The sequence below is a fragment of the Diorhabda sublineata genome, chromosome 1, assembly GCF_026230105.1.
Source record: "Diorhabda sublineata isolate icDioSubl1.1 chromosome 1, icDioSubl1.1, whole genome shotgun sequence".
NCBI lineage: Eukaryota > Metazoa > Arthropoda > Insecta > Coleoptera > Chrysomelidae > Diorhabda > Diorhabda sublineata.
The window spans coordinates 10801876-10820828 of NC_079474.1; the positions used below are offsets into that span (position 1 = coordinate 10801876).

The 18953-nt window shown below is 35.4% G+C and overlaps 1 protein-coding gene across 1 annotated transcript in view; it reads left to right on the forward strand.

Annotated features, from left to right (window-relative positions):
• The window catches only part of LOC130442802 (aquaporin-11), a 141011-nt gene that overhangs the window by 121427 nt on the left and 631 nt on the right, over positions 1-18953 (forward strand). The window contains exons 2-5 of the mRNA XM_056777161.1: positions 12699-12944; positions 15174-15370; positions 16886-17078; positions 17139-17359. Coding sequence (XP_056633139.1) covers positions 12838-12944; positions 15174-15370; positions 16886-17078; positions 17139-17359 — 718 coding nt within the window. The 5' untranslated portion in view covers positions 12699-12837. The remainder of the gene's footprint in view (positions 1-12698; positions 12945-15173; positions 15371-16885; positions 17079-17138; positions 17360-18953) is intronic.

The following is an 18953-nucleotide window of genomic DNA, read 5'->3' on the forward strand; positions in this document are numbered from 1 at the left end:
TCATGCACAAATAATAAATAATTGACTCTCTTTTTATGTTAAAGCTCATTAAAATGAAAAAAAATTAGAACTAACACAGAAATCGAAAAACTTTTCTGATATAAAACAGTGGCGCCTTAAAATTATTGATTGAGGATTATACGAATACATGAAAAGTTTTAACTGAAGTTTCGAGAAGTTTCTATATCAGGACTTTCAATCACTTTAAGTTAAATTATCGCAAAAGACTGAGTAGAAGTATGAAGAGACTGAATATTAACGAGATTTGAAGGAAATTACTTCGTTTATGGATTTATAAATCTTAAAAATGAATCATGATGTTTCTTTGAACAAGCGGAGTGGAGTTTCTCATTATATACGTACAGAAAAAATTCATATTTGAAATACATCAAGAGGATCCAGATTAATGAAATTTTTATAATCAAATTAGGAAGAATTTTAAATGAGGTGCCACTAACGTTTTATATTTAGAATAATATTTATATAAGGAAGACTTTGGCTTTGTTAGTGTAATTTCCAGGGTAGCATCATTAACCGCCCTCGTTATAAACGATCATAGTTCATAGTTACATTGGGCAGCCAAGAGGACGTCGAGCACATAGGTCTTTATATAGGCCCGTCGTTCCTCACATCGAAGTCTGCTTCAGCTAAGCCATTCCTCCTGGAGCAATCTGTGTACCAGGTATCTCCATTATTGAGTATAGTCAACTTGGAGTTACCGATCCATTGCTCTCGCTCTGAGATGTCCCTCAAAACAATCGTAGGTGTCATTTGGTCGATGCCCATAGAATTGATTGGGCATTCACCTTTAGCCTGTGTTGAGATTTTTGCATGGCCAGTAAGTTGATCCAGCTCACAGATCTTGTAGATGTTCAGCCTTATGCTGTCCTCATGGCTGTAAATTCTATCGCTAGATCCAAAAGTGGGATGTCTAATAGCACATTAAGCGCGCTAGTAGTGATAGATACTGAAACACGCGAGGCGATAAACACTGTACAATCGCGCTCTTGGTTTTGCTTTCTGAGTACAGGGCCACCATACGATGACCACGTTTGTGAGAAGAGGATTGACCATTGATGTATAAATCCAGTGGAGAATCTTAAGTGAAAGACTCCATGTTCAACCGAAGGCCCTTCTGCGTGCCCAGAGGGCGCAGGTTGGCTTTTTTATTTTGTTGTCCACGTGTTAGTATTAGAGCAGTTTTGTATCCCGACTTATTCCCAGATACTTTACGGCTCTAGAGTACATGAGAGTTACATCTCCCAACGATACATTTGGAAGCGTACCAGTACTGCACCTCCTTAGCCTTCTGACTGGCACCACATTTCAACCAGCAGTAGGGCCTATTTAATGGGGCCCCGCGAGGTGGAGGCGTTCTTTCCTGGGCAAAGGATAATTAAGTTATCAGCGTAAGTCTATGTATACAAGTCTGTCTTACTTAGACAAGTGATCAAGTCGTCAACGACCAGACACTACGGAGTTGAAGACAATACTCCTCTCCGGTCCACTCGAGTGCGCGGCGGATAACTTCCGAAAAGATATTGTTGAATACCCCTTCAATGTCATTCCGACTAAGCTGTGAGCTTAATGCGTTCTCCACCTTCCTCTCAAGATGATGCAGAGACAAGACCATGAATTTGCCTGCCAGGTAGGCAATTGTTGGCCATATAATAGACTGGCAATCAACATATTTTCCTTCAAATACTGATCCAGCAATCTCTCCAGTAAGAAACTTGTAATGCTGATGGATCGATACGCTTTGGGAGCGGTGTAGTCGATCCTTTCTGTAGTCCAGTTTCATTAATAAGAGAGTAATAAAATTATGAATCATTCGCAATCAATAGCTGTATTACTTCTTTTAGTAGACAGTTTCTATAATTCAATTCGTGGATTTTTTTTCAAAATTTGAAGGTTTATTTAAGAAAAACATGTACAATAGTTATTATTCAAAGTATTGACCATCTGAAGCTATGACCTTTTTCCATCTTTCTGACAATTTGTGGATCCCATCCCAAAAGAACCGCGCCGGCTACTCAGCCAAGAATTAATCAAGCCAATTTTTGATATCTTGCTCTGATGTAAACCGTTTTCCGTTCTGCTTCGACCGGAACAAATGGTAGTTAGAAGGAGCAAGGTCTGAGCTATAAGGCGGATGAGGTGAAACCTCCCATCCACTGTTTTCCAAATAGTTCTTAACGGGAATAGCAGCTTGGGGCCGAGAGTTGTCATGATGGAAAATTATTGCCTCGTGTCTTGTCGCATATTCCGAACGTTTTCGGCTACTGCTCTCTTCAAACGGATTAATTGTGTTGGGTAGCGCTCTCCATTGATGGTTTCATCCGGATTTAGCAGCTCATAATAGAGCACACCCTTTTGATCCCACCAAATAGAGAGCATTTCCTACGCGCCATGGATATTCGACTCTGCCGTTGAATTGGCAAGATTTCACATATGATTTTTTGCGCTTGGGGTTGTCGTAATGGATCCATTTTTCATCACCAGTAACAATCCGATGCAAAAATGATTTCCTTCTGTGGCGTTCCAGCAGCATTCTAAACATGCAAAACCGCCTTTCGACGTCTCTCGGCTTGAGTTCATTTGGAACCCGATTTCCTTGCTTTTGAATATATCCAGCTGCTTTTAAACATTTTGAAATGGCTCATTGAGTGACACCCAAAGATTCTGCGAGCTCTTCTTGTGTTTGGCAACAATCTTCATCGAGTAATGCTTCAAGTTCTTCATCTTTAAAGTTTTTTGGCTGTCCAGGACGTTCATCGTCTTCCAAGCGAATATCACCACTTTTAAATCGTGCAAACCACTTTTGGCACGTTCGCTCATCTAGAGCATATTCGCCATAAAGTTCCACCAAAATACGATGACTTTCGGCAGCATTTTTCTTCATATTAAAGTAATGAAGAAGAACTCTCCGCAAAAGCACTTTTTCATGAACAAAGTTCGACATATTTGAGTGAAGAAAAAATTATTGTTGTTAGCACTTCAAATGAATGACATATACTGGAAAGACGTACAAAAACAGTACCTTTCCAACGTATTGGAACTATGTAATATTATACAAGTTACGCCAATCAGTCCATAATAATCCTTATCATCTTCAACCGCGACAAGAACTTTGTCTACTGTCAGAAATTCTTTTCTAAGGAAGAACGCATGTACTTTCTTTTGGAGTTTTTCTTTCAAATTATTTTCTATTTGAAATTTCGCTTTTCATGGAACTTCGCGTGCTGTTTGAAACTCTCCTTCTCTTCTTTATAAATCTGTAAGACGTTTCCCAACACCAAGTTTACGACTAATTGTTTTGTATCATCAAAATTTTCATACGAATGTCTGTAAATGATTGTAAACAATGAAAAGTTAATGTTTTTTCATTAACTGTTTCGGCGTTTATGCGGTCCTTCCAAATTCTCCTGAAAACTTGTATCAGCTACATGTTCTGTTTCGTTTCCTACTTCACTGCTTCAAGGCAAGTCTAAAAAGCACTTTAAAGTGATATTGATGCGCCTGTTATTGCAAAGAAATCCGTTTTTTGCAGCTTTGTAGAAATATTTTTTTTGTTTCCCACAACTTACCACAAGTGATACTTAATTCAATAAGAGCTTGGCTTAACTAATTCGGAAATTAAGTCCTAGTTAATCAGAGACCCTAAGCAGATCTACTGCGTTCTTATTTTGAATTATGGAAGTTCATGTCGACAGTTGCATATAAAAAAGAAAAAATAATTGATATAGGAAGAAGGAAAAAGGCAATTGTTAATACAGATAACAAAAACATTGTTTGAAAGTTAGGAAAATATCGATCTCACCTTTTATTTTTGGGGAAAAACTATTAGAGAAATTCGATTATAGGGCAGTATAGAGTAAAGTGGTTGTAAGAGAATACACATTCTACGCTGACATAAGGTAATTTGATACCCAATTAGTTTAATGCTTCAGGCGATGGACTGAAAAAGGTTTTTGAACCACTAAAACCAAACAAATACAGATTATTTCCATAATAGTAAATTATTTCAAAAATAATTCACCCTCAAAAATATCGTAAAAATATGAATATGCAGTAGAATTTTTTTTCCATTTCCGCGGCTTCGAAATCTGTTTCCTGGGTGATATAAAAGAGTAAAACTTCGAAATAAAACAATCTACTCGTCCGCCGTAGCTAACGGGAAAGGAAAAATGAGAAGTCAAGAGTTCCTGAGCTGCCGTCGCATCGGTGACCGAGTCCGGAGACTCGGTGATTCCCTCGGGAGCCATCAACGTAGAAGGACTTCATCACCGCTCGTTATGTCTACTACACGACACCGAAACTTCTCTCTTAACACAAAAACTGACGGTCATTTGCAAACTTTATAACACAAACGACTTGAAAAATTGTATTGCCGCGTATTATAGGACAATGTAATTATTGTGGGTATAATATCTTTTATAAAAGGAACTTTTAATTAATTTAATAATAAATGGAGAGTTTTAATTTGAATTTGTAGTTTAAAAAGAACATAATTGTGTTATTTGGAAAGTTACAACATGGATGCATCAAGATGAGGTAACCTGTTATACCCTCGGTTGAAGAAGTTTCCGATTTTTGTATATAAAGAGCAAGCAAAAGGACGTGAACGCTAACAAACTAGAGTAGTTTTAATGCTGTATTAAGTCAATCATCCTCTTGTAGGTCTTGAAGAAGGCTTAAAGCTTTTGTAAAGTCTTGTACCTCCTACAGAAAAGATTGTCCATGGCCTTTCCGTAGCCTAGACCTATCTTCAACTCCAGATAAAGGTTATGGAGAGAAAGAACTGACAAAAAACTGAAGAATTTTTGTAAATACCCTTCAATAACTAGATACATAAAAACCCAAAGAGTGAAATGGTTGGGACAAACTAAAATATTGCCGGGGAATAGATTTGCAAAAAGGGCCATTGAAGAAGAGAAGGAGGTTCAACCATTTACCATTATAAATTCATTTTTAATTCTCTAATTACTTGGGCTCGTAGGTTGTTTGAATGAAATACTCAAACTTCGATTAAATATATCCGCCGAAATTGGCATCCCCAATGGCTCGCAATTACAAGAAGAGGGTCGTAACTACTGACTAGTTTCGATGTTATTGCGTCTCTTCAGAATGGCGTAACGACCTCTTGTTCGGAGTCTCTAATCCGAACTGAAGACTCAGCCAGCACGCGCTACTACTTGATTCATGTAATTGAACATTCTTCCTTTCAACTGCGAACCATTAGTCAAATAGTCCCAGTTCCCACTTTGGAGCCATTATCAAGAGAAGGGTGGGGATAGGGTGGTTATTCGTTCATTGCTTAGAAGTGATCCGATTCTGTGTCAATCTGCCTACTTCGCGCAACGAATCACCCCTTTAAAAGAGTTTTTCTATAAATTTATCAGTTCTTCCCCATAGGTTGCGCTTCAATCTTTTCTTTGATTTCTTGCTTCCTCTAGCACTTGATCCTCTTCTTCAAGGGCCCTTTTTGCAAATCTATTTCCCGATATTTATACAAATCCTTCAGTTTTTTGTCAGTTCTTCTTCTCTAGTCTTTAACCTGTTTTTATTCACCCAAAAATTTTTCTCACGTTAGTTTCTCATATAACCAATTTTGTCTGCTCTAGATACTCCTTTGATTTTATCAGTTTACTTGATGATCCCAGGGCTTTACTTCCTTTGGTTATTATTTATTTCTGTCCGCTCTTTATTTTAATTTGACAGTGTTGCTCCCAGGTATACGAATTCGTCATCTTCTCCTTTATTCCCTTCAGTCTCTTTCTTATCCATTACCTTACTGTCATCTTAATTGCCGCTCTTATTAATGCCTTCAGTTTTTATATAGCACATGGTTAATTTAAGGAATGGTCCTGATATAGGAAAACTTTTCCTCTGAAAGGTTTTCAGGAAGGGATCGCTGTCTTGGCCGTATTTATTCCAAGAGTATAATGAAGGAAGCAGGTCTAATTATATTGTTCTTTATCGTCGGCCATTTGGCTCATGAACAAGTTCACCAGGTTACATGTATGTTACAGCTATTATTATACTTCCAGAACATTGATAAATATTATTATTACAGAGGCCTTCGAAGAGGCAAGTTCTCCAGGTACGGTTGTATCGATTTATACTCTTCTCCATATAACCAGCAATAATCTGTGTTTTTGATTTTTCCTTTTCAAACATGTTTATTAAAATGAAAATGTCTCGTCATAGATCATAGAAAATTTACTAAATGCTATTAAATATCACAAAAAATATTAAATTTTTAGAGCAACCTCGTTACAGAGTTTCCCCAGCTCAAAAAAGGATCTACCCCCTTAGAAAATACCTTTTTATTATTATCCCGACTGTATATATATTAATATGTCCCTTTTCTTTAATGACATCCTTTTGCTTTGTGTAAAATACGGTCATCCAGTGTACCGTTATCAAAATCAAAAATAATGATCTAGCTGCTTTTTGATTCTCCTATTAGGAGTCAACGCTATTCATTTTGATATATCAAAAGGATCATATCAAAAGGATAAACGTAAAAAGGGAGATTTTTTTACGAGAAAAAAGTTTCTTTTAATTCCATGGTTACGATAGAAATAACTCCGGAGGGAATTGTAGAAAAAAAATGATGTTTTCATTTGTGAAAAAATTATTCTATTCAGATTTAGAAGATTTAGATATAAAATAATAAAAAAATAGATATAAACGTTTATTTTTACAAAAAAAATGAACCACAGCTGATAGTAACAAATTATTGTATTTCTGAGATAAACCAGAAGCCTTCCTGCTTTCATTTTATAGGTTTAAATCCGTTTTGAAGGTTCTCAAAATGTACAGTATAACTTAGTAGAATCATCTCGGCATTGTCTCTTACTTCTAAAACGGCTTTAATAAAATTAGAACTTTGATAATAAAAAGTTTCGTCGTCAAATGTAGAAAATATTAAAATTTTCTTCAAATTTCTAAAGTGTAGAAGCATATAGTGGTCCCCGGAGTGCACTTTTGCCTTCTGGTGATGATATCTGTAGGTTTGTTCTAAACAAGTTCGGTTGGCGCCCGAAGGAAGTTATATGTAAAAGTTCTGACTCCGTTTTATGTATAAGAAAATGCACTAAATTTTTCCTTTGAGATACTACAAGAGAAATTCGTTATAAAGTCCTGCTCCGCGTTGAAGACGTTCACACGAAAATACTGAAATGTCTAAAGTGAGTTTATAAAATCTGACTTTATCTATAAAATGAAAAATTTAACCTCGTTTCTTTATACAAGGTGAAACAATAAATTCAAATATACATTAGTATTTTCAGCTCCACCTCGAAAAGTTGTCATATTTTCACACGAATGAAAATTTTTATTGCTTCTGCAAAACCCCCGTTCCTCCTAAGATTCTGTTCATTATTTTCACTTTTTTTCACCTCTGCAATGTTTTGAACTATTTAACTAAAATGGCCACGTGTGCAGGTGCACGTACACTGTTTCGCGATCTTCTTTAAACTTCTGATTTGGAGGAACAAACTTTGCAGGTAAAGTTCTTGTAATATCAATTTCAGAAGACAATTATGCAAGGAACAATCAATATTTCGTAAATACGCACGCCACTCAAACCAAATTGAGAAATGAAAAATAATGTTTACTCCCCGTATAAAATACGGTAAACATCTAACAAACCGTCAGTACACTGGAACTTATCATCTTCACTGTTTACCAATGAAAACATCGAATCGTAAACATGAATGCATTTCTATTGGCCGAAGCTGTCGGAAGACGTATGTACACAATTTCTTCGAAATATTCCTGTCAACCAGCTTGCGATAAGCAGTGGCACTACTTGGTGAGATTCATTTGACAATCGTCAAGGATAGTTCGATGGCGACAAGATTATTTGCCTCAGGTAAAAGTTCTAATAAACGAATGGGGTACAAAAAGGGTTCAGTTCACGTCTGGTACCCTGTTTAAACCAAGCTCGCATCCAGGCAGGTACATTTTATAGTCTGCAATTGATATTTGAAGAACTATACTTCAGACTTGGCATCAAATCAATAATATTTTAATGCGATTTGATTTGACATCATTTTTTTGGACGATGGCGTCTTCTGATTCTGATTGAAATGTTGCTTTGATCATAGGTCATAACCATATTACCATATATCATCACCAATAACCACCTTTGATAAACTATTTGGATCAGAAAACGTCTCTTCAAATAACTGTATATACTGGATTCCTTCAGTTCCATATTTTTAGGAAATATACAAGGTTGAAGTTGGAATAATTTTTTTCGAAATTTCATATTTGCTTTGAGAAAGAACCAAATCGATTGCTTTATCAATATCTATGAATGATACACGAAGTTCGTCCGAAAAATAGGTATAAAAGTTGAATAATAACTTTATTTTTAGAATTATTCAGGTATTACAATATGATCTTCTTCAAAGTACTCTCACTGAGACTGTTGATAACAGTTCTGAGAGTTTTCAGTTGTTAAACTGTTCAGTTGCCGTGTAGTTTTTGCTTGACGGCTTCCACACCTCCTAAGCACCATTTTGCATGTCAGAAACAAGAAGAAGATACAAAGGGCTAAGTCGGGTTAATGAGGTGGGTGGTCTGTCACGGTGATTGAGCTTCGGGCCAAAAACTCGCGCACGGGCGGGCGCATCGTCGTGATGAAAGATTCACCTACCCTCGGCTAAACTCGGACCACTCGAGCTGTTTAGACGTCTCAAAACTTCAACGTCAAATTTCCGTTCACTATCTGGACTGGAGTAACAAATTCCATGTGAGCAATGCCGCTAGAATCGAAGAAAACAATCAACATTTTCGTCACATTGGATCTTGATTTTTGCTAGTCTGGAAAGTCTTCTATTTCCTCTGATCCCAACCAATCCGCGCAGACTCATCCTCTTTGCTTCCTGTTATGGATTTCGGTACGATTTTCGCACACAATTTCTTCATTTCAAGTTTTTATGTCAAAATTTCATGAACGATTGTTTTGGGGATTGACAGTTCGTCAGCTCTCATTCTGACTGTTAATTTACAGCATTTCAAAACCAATCCCGAATTCATTCAACATTTTCATCAGAATTTGATGTCGACGGATGTCCAGAGCTTCACTTCTTCCTTCAGATAATTGTCTCCGTGAACCTTTTTCAAACCACCAAAAATCTCACGGTTATTCTTGCCTAGCTTTGCAAGAAACTTGATGTTGAAGCGCTGTTCCTCAATCAGAGAGAGCTCTATGCCGACAGCAAGGGTAGCTTTCAATAAGTAGCTAATTACACACAGAGCGATCTGAATCGGACTGAACGTTGATGGGATTGGCTACGGCAACTGCAACCTATAAAATGGAGTTCCGGATAAACCTCGTATATACAGTATTATATTTCTTTTAGTTGTTTGTAGATGGCGTTTCTTTATAGTGTAACTTCAATTTGTGCCTGTAGAGAATGGTTTTTACAATGTTATTTGGTTATTTAATGACAGTTTAATGATTCCAATGACGCATTTAACTAATGACCAAATTCTAAAACTCCCCGATGCTCAAAACGTAATGGACCAGATGGAAGAAACCGTAAAACTCGCAAAAGTTTCTTGTAATTTTTGGAAAGTTCGTTAAATATTTACGCCCTTGATTGTTGATTAATTATTCAAAATCCCTATTAGACGAGGGTGACTTTCGAGGGAGCTTTATAGGTCTACTTAAATTAAAAACTATTAAATGGTTGTCATTTTTCAAATTGGACAACTCCAAAGGGAAGCGAGATGCTACTTAGAAGCATATTTTTTTACTTTCAATTTTTTTACGATGATTTCAAACAAAGTGAAGAGACATTCGTAAATTCCATAAATTGTCCTGTGAGCATTTATAGATCGTATTTGCATTTTAGTACGGGTTGATACAAAATTTGAAAAATATCTATCGCTTTATGACATGGAACATGTAAAATCGACGTAAGATTCATAGAATTTGAAATCAACTGACATAATATAAAACAACATAGATAAACGTGATTTGTTGATAAATGAATTGTCTTAATTTTTTATGTCAATTAATATCCTTAAAGACATTACCTAACGTTTAATTTTTCAGTCCTATTTAGTTTCGGTTCAATTCCGCTTTTGTTTAATTTGTTTCTGTAAAAGTTTGGGCCCAACTAGAAGTTAACCCTCAAATGACAGGCACTTTTTGTGAAGTCTTCTAGTCAACTTAATCCCGAAACTCTGGGTAAATAACTCCGGAGGGCATTGTGACGGACTTACCTCCAACTTTATACTTGATAATGCACCGATAGTCCGACAAACTAAGCTACTTTTAGAACTCTGCTTACTTTATTCTCAACTTTTTACGTCTATCTCGTTCTTTCTCACTGTTTATTTTTTGCGGTTGATACAAAGTTTAAATGCGAATTTTCCTCCGGTAAAATGGTCTGGTTTTCCAACAATTACGAGTATACCGTTAGTTTTAAAAGCAAAAAATATATTTTCGAGTTATAAAGTTGAAAATTTTGCAGTTGTAGCAGTGTATTTTACATATTTAAGGAAAACAGTCGGAGGAACACATACTGAATCGAATAATAGGGAAGAAAGAAGCGAAGTGATATAAAAAAATCAAATAATAAAGTATAACAATAAAAAAATTGATACGAATCATAATAAGAAAATAAATATATAAACTACCACTTGATAAGACGTATGACTAACTAAGAAAAACACATTTTTTTACCAAAAATCGATTCTATTCATCAATATAATCTCCTTCAAGAGTAATTTAATCATTTCAACTCTTTTCTCTAACTTCTCGATGCCGTGTTTGAATAAGGATATATATTTTGCCTCAAAATAGGCTTAATTTTCAGCAATTGCTTTTTAATTGAGCTAAATTTCTTAACGGCGATTTTTTTCAGATCAGTGAATAGCCAGTAGTCACTGGGAGCTAGGTTTGGACTATACGGTGGATAAGGAAGCAGTTCGAAGTGTAATTTGTTCAATTTAACCATCGTTGCCATCGACTTGTGAATCGGCGCATTGTCTTGGTGAAACAGTTATTTTTTCTTCAACATATGAGGCCGTTTTTCCTTGATTTTTGCATTCAACCGATCCCACAACTCTATGTATATTCTCTATTGATTGTCTCTCCCTTTTGGAGAAAGTCGATCATGAATATTCCATGCGCCACCCAAACGCTTCGAACTTAGTTCACCGGCTGCAGTCCACCGTCATATGGATTTGACTATGGCAGCGCCATCTGTGTATTAGTCACTGGACTTATTGAGTGATGTAATAGTTGTGAAGAATAGACAAAAGGAAGCAGGTTCTATATTAGCTTACTGTTTATGTTAATATAGGTATAATTAAATTTCAAAGTCCTCTAAATGATCTATACGAAATTTGTACTGTTGTATCAAGCGGTTTTTCATTGCCAAACTCATCTTACCCTCTGGATTATTAAATTTCCTCAAAATTCAAAAAAAGAGTTGGGAGTATTTGGCAGAAAAATCATTTCACTAGGTTTCAAGGAATCAGCAGAAAACCTGCAGCATCGACTAGGCCTTTCGTATCTCACTTGACATTACCAAAAGTCGATGTCCTTTGAAAAGCTTTTGATTAATGAGGATATGATTTTCTATCACCCGAAGAAGGGATAAAACCGCGCTGACTTGGTCCCGCTCCTAGATATAGATCGTACGATGACCCCACTCACTGCAACAATGAAATTCAGAAGATGTTCTTCCAAGAAGCAGTTACCGGTTGGTCCTTACAGCTAGCTGCAAATTCAATAATCCCTCTGTTTGCACAGTCGCTAGTGCGTGTGCAGGTTCACGGTTTACGTTTTTCGATGAGCGTAGAACCAGTGGTTGTTGTCCTCCTAACAGGCTTCACTTGGACCTCAGAAACAGAAGCTCTGGGTAGAGGAGAGCTTGAAGTTGAGTAAACGTCACGATCCGAAGCCGTTAATTCCTGAGCCGCCTCGACAGCTTTTGCTTTCCTTTCTCTCCGCACCAATAATGTTGCAAAAAGCACCGTTCAGATTCGATATCGCTAGAAACCGATACTTTGGTATTTTGCTTAGAGCCCTCGGGAGGAAGAGGAGGATGTCTGCAGACCTTCTCAAATTTCTCCAGATTTCACGCAAGCTTTGTTCCCAACACCTGATTTGGACTCAGGTAACATTCATCCCTCGGTACGTTTGTTTCCACCTCAGAACAAGCTCATAAAATTTTTTTCATGCCCACGTAGACGGTCCAATAGCTCTTTGAGACAGGACTAGTGATAATAGTCGTTTTGGAAGTATGATGATTACCTTATGGATAAATTTATTTTCGGATTTAAGAAAATTACTCCTCGGTAGAAATCTCGTAAAATAGAAAGTGTTTTTTATGAAGCTGTATGTGTTTTAAACGTACTAGTGAATTCATACGAATTTTCCGCTAAATAAATCGAGAATATAGATGAAATAAATAAACAGATTTCAAGTTAAATCGAGAATATGAGCGAAATAAATAGAGATCTCAAGGTGCATTTTCTAAAGCAGATAATTCGAAATAAAGAACTGGATTTGTGAAATCGACATCTTCAATACATGTTTAAATGAATATTTTCAACTTTTGCCCTAGTCCTTCACGAAATAAAAAAAAATTTATTATAGAAAAACATATTTCAAAATCGCGTTTATTGTGGACCATAATATTCCCACTAAAATCTATTTTTAGATGAATCCTAGAATGTTGGCTCTGTATCGGATGCTCTCTCATAATTAGTTCATTTGTACAAATACATCGACGGTTTTAAAAATCTGGGATACACATAATAGTGGTTATATTTTCTTTTATTTTTACGATAATATGGACCATGTACGAAGCAAAGGTTAAGGTCGGCGAAATGGTTAAAAAGACGAAAAAATCGTATTGGCGCGTCACCAAGAAAACACTCAAACATTTGGGTATTTTGGGATTCAGGTAAATTATTTATTCGTTATATTTGAGTCGCTTTTCCAGTTTTTATTATATTTCAAATTACGTAATGAAATTGAGGCATTTTTGAAACTATAGCAATTAGAATTACCTCATTTGAAAACTTCAATTTCTAGGAGTATGACTATCAGTTTATAAGTAGAATTTTCGATAATTTCTAAGCAGTAAAGTAAAATAAAAAGGAACATATATCATAAATTGGCTGATTATGGTACTTCTAACATAAATAATAATATTGATCTGCTAATACACCGACTTTTGACAGCAACTCTATCACTTTTGTGTAGAGGTTCAACATTTATGTCGTTTTTGAGTTAGTTGAGGTAACAGCGCAGAGGAAGAAACTCTTTAAAGACTTCCCCACGGCTTTCGAATAAGTAATTGAGCATCGTTGTATCTTTAAACTCACAGTTACTATTACACTTTTATGCGGTTGAATAGCCACAAGATAACAACACACCTACCTAATCCAATTCTGTCTTTTCCAAAATTCAACCCACAACAAACTTCCTACCACCTTTATTCTATGAGGGTGTCAGTCTTAAAGTAGTGGAATGCATTTATCTCTTTTTGGCTGTTCTTTATTAACGTAACTAGTTGAGTCATTTCCTCAACTTCTAGAAGGAGTACCAGGTGATGTTACATTAGATGCTGTCAATCTTTATGGACTACCAGACGCTCTAATAATTAGTTCTTCGATTTTTTCACATATTTTTGTCGTGGTTAGTATTTCTAGAATAGTTTTATCTGATGTAGTCTACCTCCAATACATTTTACTGCATTTTTCTTCTATTTCAACACTGTAGTTGTGTTATCTTCAACCTCTAGAAGGCGCACCAGCTGAAGCTAATTGAGATGCTATCAAATCTTTGTTTTTGTTCTTTTTACTTCTTCGTATCTTCACTGATAGGACTAATTTGAATTCCTAGCATAATTTTCTTTAGTGTAGTCCAACAGTTCCCTGAACTGGAAGTTAACCAGCTCTTGAGGTTTTCTACTAGCAACTAACAGGACTTCTCGATATCCACTTCCATTGTTAATCCTTCTTAAACCATTAGGTAAAACCCAGCTCAACCGTAGTTGCAGCTTTTCTATTCAATGTATATTTTTGCAGTCGAACTTCATAATAATGACAACATTACAAAGGAAAAGAGCAATAAGAAAATTGTCAATACAACTGACCGAAGAAAAGGCAATGAGCTTAGAACAAGCTCAAAGTTACGTATATCTTGGGGTGGTTATCAAGGACGACAGTGATGAAGGAGAAAATCTGGAAGTGAAGATGACGAGGGGAAGTAAACAGTTGGGAGTGCTAAACGCCATAATAAGATCCCAAAAAATCTCCAGAAAAGCGAAGGTACATCTATACAAAGCAATAATAAAACCAACAATGAGATACGGAGGCCAAACGTGGATTCTTAACAAAACAGAGGAAGAAAAGTTAGATATATGAGAAAGAAAATACTCAGAAGGCGATAGGAGAGGGTCGTAACCACTGACTAACCCTCTCCTTGTAATTACGAGCCATTAGGGATGCCAATTTCGATGATTTGTAGATGACATCGCGTTCTTCGGACGTTCAATATTCTTCGTCGTATTAGCCAGGAAAGTAGTTGTTTTCTCTTTTGTAGAATGGAAAGCCAACATTTCGAATCATGAAATTCGAAATAATAAGTGTAAATAGATATTATAAATTTCATTATAATTTCACTCGGCTTAAATCCACTTGACTAATGGTTCACAGTTGGAAGTGAAGATGTCACCAGTCAGAAGACCTCTACTGAGGAATATTTAACTACATGAATCAAGTAGAAGCGCCGGCTGGCTGATTAGGATTAGAGAGAACAAGAGGTCGTTTCGTCATTCTGAAGAGACGCAACAATGTCGAAACTAGTCAGTGGGGTACCAGCCATTAAGGTTATCAATTTCAGCGGATTGTCGATGATATCCCGTTCTTCGAAGGAGATGTAATTCAATTATCAATATCAATAATCTTATAAATTCGTCATATGTCGATATAAACGAAAGATTTGATAACAATGTAACTACTAGCACTATAGAAAATTGTCGCAAAACTTGCCGTGTAGTTGTGAAAGCCTTAAATAGAAATTTATATCATCTTTTAACATTATTTTGATATACTCTAATAACTGTAGATATATTGGGCTACTACTAGGTACGTTCTTTTCTATATATATTTTTTTTTCATTTTAGCAAAACTGAGAACATTTTTGGCATCAACCCGATTATAATATCGACTATTTATATAATCCTCACACTATTCTTAGCCTCCATATTAAGAAAAATCGTCAAAATCGTATATAAAAATAATGAAAAATTCAGCAAACAATTAATTTTGGAATTTATAGCCACTATCGAGTTGTGTGCATGCTGTTATGAATTAATTATCAGTGAGTATAATTTTTTTCAAAATTTTTAGTATTCTTCTGTTTAATAATAACTATAAATATTAAGCACAGAAAATTCTGAACGTAAAATATGACTATTTAAATGCTCTATATCTTAGATTCAGTATTTTCTATACTGAATACACTGTTTACACCACCACTACTCCAACACTCACTCACTACACTATCTGATGCACGCTTCGATAACCAAGTTATCGTCTTTAGAGACTGAAGGTAAACTAAAATCTAATGACTTGTCTTACCTGTTTTATAATTAATTTTTCCACCAATAATAAATTGCTGGATGCATTTGAGAGCATTGAAATCGCAAGATGTAGGAGTAGCTAAAATAGGGACAAAGAGCCAATTTCTTACAGCCAACTCTATAGCTTAGTAGTCAAAGAATAGAATTAATTTTCGCGGGAGAAGGTTTATTGGTGGGAAAATTTAATATAAAGCAGGTAAGTCAAGTTATTAGATTTTAGTTAACCTTCAGTCCACCTCAAAAATATGTATTTTGTGTTAAAAATATTATTATTTCTAGTATTTATTTCAATTATGCGTAAATTGAGGTTATTTGAGGAAAATATTCACTCGTAAGCAAAAAAAGTCGACTCTGGTGACACCTCTGCAAACAAGAATTCTGCCTGAAACATGTCAGTCTACTATTTCCAGAATTTACCTTCATCATAGATGCAGTTCCGGAAAAATAGGTGCACATCCAAGAGAGATAGCCGACTCATTATCCACAAAAGCTCAGATACACGCGAGGAATGGCTGGACAGTCAGAAAAAGACTTAAAGCAGCTAACCTTGAGCTAAAAATGGTCAGATACTGGGCCCAAATTAACTCCAGCCCGTCTACGATTTACCAGAGAAACCGTTTTAATGAATGCAAAAAACCGAGTTGGTTTTCATTAAAACTGACTTTGGAGCGGGTAGAACAACGGCGAATCACTACATAGAAAATATTTAAGGGAATCACGTCGTTCCCTACACCAATCTCATCGGAGAAAGCTTGAGAGAAAAGTTTAGGTTGAAAATTGGACCTCAAAACGGCGTTCAACGAAGAATTGTATAGCATCGAACAAGATCGATTGAAGAAACTAATTCGATCCATGGAAAAGCGATTGGAAGCCGTTATTAGGACCAGGGAAGGGAAAACTGAATATTGATAGGTTAATTTCAAATATTATTTTGACGAATTTAAACTTGTATTTTCTTTACTGTTAATAATGATCCTATTTCATTGTTTGAGATTCCTTTTCGTTTGAAATTTTTTGGCTTTGAGATGCTAAAATCTCAATGGAAGTTACAAATTTTTTGCTACAGACTTTTGAGCGCGAGCGTGGGACTTGAGTCGATTTCTTTCGCTCACGAGTGTATTCAAAACAAACAAAAATATCATCATTTCAATTATGTGTTTCGAGTATGAACATAGATTTGGGTACCACAAACGTCCAATCGGAATTGCGCAATCACTAATCAGCTGATTCGTTCACAAAAAATGTATTTTTAGTTGCCGATAATTGGGGAATTTGGGCGTACGCCCTATACCTCTTTCTATTAACAATTTGGTGGGGATCGAATTGGGAAGAAGCGTCGGCTTGTCCTTACAATCCTGTTGAAGAAGTCGTCGAAGGAAGCAGAGACGTTAAATCAGCTCTTTGGATAATCGGCTCGCAACTTTTAGGAGCTCTCGTTACATTCAGGTTAATATTTAATTGAATTACTTTTCGTATTACACTCGTATACAATATATGTTTGAATAGGTATGTCCAAGTACTTTGGTCGCTAGAATTGGTCGAGACTCACGTCGATAAAGCTTACGAAGATTGTACGACGGATTTGCAAGTCGAAACCAGTATGGGGGTGATAATCGAAGGGGCGGCGACGTGTTTATGCAGGGTCGTATCAAGAATATTGGGAGAAACTAACGCCAAATTGGGAAATTATTTCGATGCTTTTTTCTGTACTATGATGGTGGTCGCAGGTTAGTAATTTTATATTTTTTTCAATTGATTAGATTATATGTATACAGGGTAATATGAAAAAGTATTTTTATAAATTATTTGCAAGAAAAATTTCGGGTGTGAATCAATTTGTGAACATTTTTCACCAATTTGGAATCAAAATAATCAATCTGCTCTAAATTACCGGTATGAATTGAGAAATTTCATAAATTTTACCGTGAAAATTTCGAGAAACAATATTTGTAACACATAAATAAATTTTCGAATAGTTTTTGTTTTTCTGAATCTTCAAAAACAGGATAAAGAAGCGGAAATTTTTAATGAATTTATCACATTTCCAATTTTTTGCGAGCTGAAAATCACTTTGTGAACATTTTTTACTGGTCATTGGCTTAAAAGGGCCTTTAAAAACGTAACTAGAATGCGAAAACAATCGATTGATAATCAAAACAAGACATATTAAAAATATATCGTATCTTCAAAGGTTTCAAAATACAATCAGAGAGTTGTGAACCAATTCGTGAATACTTTTCACAAGTTTCAGTTTCATATGACTTTTAAAAACGTAATTCAGATTTAAAAACAACCAACTGATATTCAAAATATTACAAATTCAAAATATATTGTGGCCTTTAAAGGTTTCAAAATAGAATCAGAGAGTTGTGAACCAATTTGTGAACATTTTTCACAAGTTTGAGCTTCATATGACTTTTAAAAACGTAATTCATATTTAAAAACAACCAGCTGATATTCAAAATATTACATATTCAAAATTTATTGTGTCTTTAAAGGTTTCAAAATAGAATCAGAGAGTTGTGAACCAATTCGTGAGCATTTTTCACTAGTTTGAGCGTCAAAGAACTTTTAAAAACATAAATGTGATGTGAACATAGCCAAAACATGAAATTTTCACAATAGATCTTGTCCTTAAAGATTGTGAAACAACCGATTTGGTCTTAATCTTATCTTTTTGTCAAGTTATATTCATATCAGTATTGTCAAAACAGAATTGTGAGTGAATTTAAGTAATTGTGAACAAATTTGTGAACGGTTTTCTTCATTTTTAGCTCATGTAGAACTTGAAAAACATAAATAGGAAGTGGAAACAAATGATTTTGTCACAAACTATCTTAATGTAAAGTTCTGTTGAGATGTGTGACTGCATTTAAGGAATTTTGAACGAATTTGTAAACGGGTTTCTAGATTGTGAGTGTTTTTGAAACATGAAACACATAAATAAGAAGGTGAAACAACCGATTTGGTCTTAATATAACTTTATGTCAAGTTATATTCATATTAATATTGTCAAAACAGATTTGTGAGTTAATTTGAGGAAGTGTGAACAAAGTTGTGAACGGATTTCTCTATTTTGAGCTCTTTTGAACCCTGAAAAACAAATAGGAGGTGGAAACAAATTATAAACTAATTATTTCGGCTCAAATTATCTTAATGTAGAGTTATGTACAAATGAAACTTGTCAAGACAGATTTGTGACGGATATATGGAATTGTGAACGAATTTGTGAACGGATTTTTATATTTCGATGATTTGTGGGTATAAATTAGAAGTGGAAGCAACCAATTTGGTCTCAAACTATCATTATAACTCAACATA